A 2,852-nucleotide genomic window follows, 5' to 3' on the forward strand; every position below is an offset into this window, starting at 1 on the left:
GCCTGGAACGCGCTCGACGCCGGCCTCTACGACCACTTCAACGCCACCTTCTGGCGCCGCGTGGCGCGCGCCGGGCGCGCATGCGTGGAGCGCGAGGCGCGCGAGCTGCGCGCGGCCCGGGAGCGCCTGCTGCGGGGCTGCTTCGGCGCGGAGCCCGTGCTGCGGCCGGCCGCGCAGATCCGCACCAAGCAGCTGCAGCCCTGGCAGCCGAGCCGCAAGGTGGACATCATGGGCTATGACCTGCCCGCCGGTGGCGCCGGCCCGGCCACTGATGCCTGCCTCAAGCTGGCCATGCCCGAGGTGCAGTACTCCAACTACCTGCTGCGCAAGCAGAAGCGCCGGGGTGGCACGTGGGCCCGACCCGAGCCCGTGCTGGACAACCCACCACCGAGGCCCATCCGAGCGCTACCGCGCGGCCCCCAGGGCCCCTGAGCTCCTCCTGCCCATGGGACCGCCCCATCACCGACCTTTCTTTGCAAGGGCTTAACTCCTGCCCCCAAGGAGGGAGGGGGTTGTGCCTGGGGAACTGAGCCCACTTCCCCGGGGTAGTCCCAACCCCACCTCTGGAGAGGGTACTGATAGGCCCGATCGAGCCCCGGGTCACCCTCTCCTCCTCTCCAAGTGGTTGGCGACTTTGCCGCAAGGCCTGAGGCCTGCCCAGAACCGCCACCCTGCCTTTTTCGGAGGTCTGAGCTGCCTACCAATCCGACTGCTACTCGGAGCTGGGAAGGGCAGGCAGCACCTTGCCTGGCTTTTCGAATGAAGGAGCCCAGGTCCCAGAGACACGCTGAACCCCCGCAATTGCTGCCCCTGGCGGTCAGCGGCCAGCCAGCCGGGTTCTTGCCCTTCGTCCAGGGCCAGCGGGGCCCACACTGTCTTCCAGGTTCTATTAGCCCCATAGATCCGAGCTGCTCCCAGACCCCCAGAACCAAGTGTTCTTGGGCCGGGCTTTTTGTTTGGTGTTTTTTCCCTTTTTTTAATAAAATACCTTGGAAATGTGCCCCTTGTGTGTTACTCCAGGAAAGCCAGGTGACCCTAAGTTCCCAGGAAGAGCCCTACTCAGGTTCAGACTCCACCTGCTCCCCTGCAGCCCCTCCAGAGCCCACAGGCTGGTTGGCCCCGGCAGCCCCACACAGCAGTTTTCTTGTAGCAACTGGAGAAAAGGAGTGGCCTCCCATCATCCCTGTCACTTGGGGACACGGCTGAGCAAGGCAGGGTTGGGGCCTAGACCCTGGGAGCTCCTTGGCTAGAGCAGAGTCTGGAAGGGGGGTCGATTTCAGTGAAACCACAGCCAACCCAAACTCACTGCCATCAAGTCCAACGTCTCCTAGGCTTCACTCAAAATACCCTCCCGAAGAGATGCTGAAAGGAAGCCTCGTGCTGTGGTCAAGCCTCGGCTGCCAGCCCACACTTTGACAGTTCAAACTCGCCAGCTTCGCTGCAGAGGAAGAACTCGAGAGTCTGCCTCTGTCGATATTTATAGCCTTGGACACGCAGCGTGGGAGTCTCCCGCTGTCCCGTGGGGCCACGAGGAGGCAGTCCACACCTCCAGAGTGGATTTTCTTTCTGAGTTGCTGACTCCACCATTGGCCACCCTCACTTCCCAGAAGACAGTGCTGACGGAGGAGGGCCAAGTCCTCCAAATTCCTCTCCGCGGGATCTGAGTGAAACCTTCCTTTGAAGCACCGCTTCGTCTGTTTGGTTCTTCAGAAAGACATTGCGCTCTCTGGACGAGTCATGATCAGATTCACTCACACAGTCCTTCATTTGCCCGCCACTCTTCAAGAGGCAAGGCAGGCCTGGTGGCGTAGTGGGTTATGCTATATGTTGGGCTGCTAACCTCAAGGTCGGTGGTTCAAAACCACCAGCTGCCCCTGAGGGAGAAAGAGGTTTTCTACTACAGTCAAGGGTTACAGTCTCAGAAACCCACAGGAGCAGTGGAGCAGTGAGTTTGGTGTGTGTTTATGTGAAAGGATGTATGAATACTGACGTCAGTGCCTCCTTTCAGGCAAGGGAACAAGCTCAGGGCCACACAGTGAGAAGGCGGCCCTTAGGACCCGAACCCAGTCTGTGCTCCACATACTTGAATGGAGAGGCAAGGCAGACTCCCCGGACCTTTCTCCTCAAAAATGTCAAATGAAGCAGCGACGCCGCTGGCACTGCCGTCGCCTTGTCTGCGTCTCAGCTTTCTCAGGGACAATGGTCGATCTGTTTGGTTCGGGTAGTGTGGAAGGCAGAGGTAGGTTGTCGGGTCCTGTGACACTCCTGGCACCCCAGGCTTAGAAAGGGCCTGTGTGGGGCACCTGGTTTTCACCAGTAGGGCTCTGGAAAAGGCCAGGGGAGATGGTATAGGTCTCGGGCGGTCAGCAGCACTGGGCTATGTGGAGACACGCGTCCACCTGCCACTGGCCCCCATCTCTCCCGCGCTGGCTATGTTCTTGTTGTAAGGTGCTATGCACAACAGAAGGAAACACTGCAAGGTCCTGCGCCCTCCTCACCTGAGCCCTACGGCGGAGCCCAGTGATGCAGCCCCGGCGTCAATCCATCTCTGGCTATACCTCGGCCTAACCCATCCCTCCTGCCCAGGGTCCTCCCGGGGAAGTCGGAGAGGCTCTGAAGTTCACCTCCACAGACCTCCCAACTCCTGCCCAAGCCTCCCCACTCTTCAGCCAAGAGCCCCTCCTCTGATCTCAAAGCTCTGAGATGGTGCAGGGACCCTCTGGAACCATCAGGCACTGGGAAGGGGTTTCTCCGGGGCAAAGGCAGCTCTTTGAGTTGGCATCAAGTCCGTCAAGTACCTTTCAGAGCTCAAGCACCTGCAGCCAGAGCCACAACTCCAGGGCACAGGCCCT

General features: G+C 60.3%; 1 protein-coding gene across 1 annotated transcript in view; it reads left to right on the plus strand.

Moving 5' to 3' along the window:
* GAL3ST3 (galactose-3-O-sulfotransferase 3) overlaps positions 1-1,000 on the plus strand; it is a 4,129-nt gene extending 3,129 nt beyond the window's left edge. Inside the window, exon 3 of the mRNA XM_030887578.2 lies at positions 1-1,000. This exon is cut by the window's left edge and continues 4 nt beyond it. Coding sequence (XP_030743438.1) covers positions 1-432 — 432 coding nt within the window. The 3' untranslated portion in view covers positions 433-1,000.
* The last annotated feature ends 1,852 nt before the right edge of the window (positions 1,001-2,852 follow it).

The sequence above is a fragment of the Echinops telfairi genome, unplaced genomic scaffold (genome assembly GCF_000313985.2).
Source record: "Echinops telfairi isolate 266 unplaced genomic scaffold, ASM31398v2 ScPeMD7_7417;HRSCAF=8455, whole genome shotgun sequence".
NCBI lineage: Eukaryota > Metazoa > Chordata > Mammalia > Afrosoricida > Tenrecidae > Echinops > Echinops telfairi.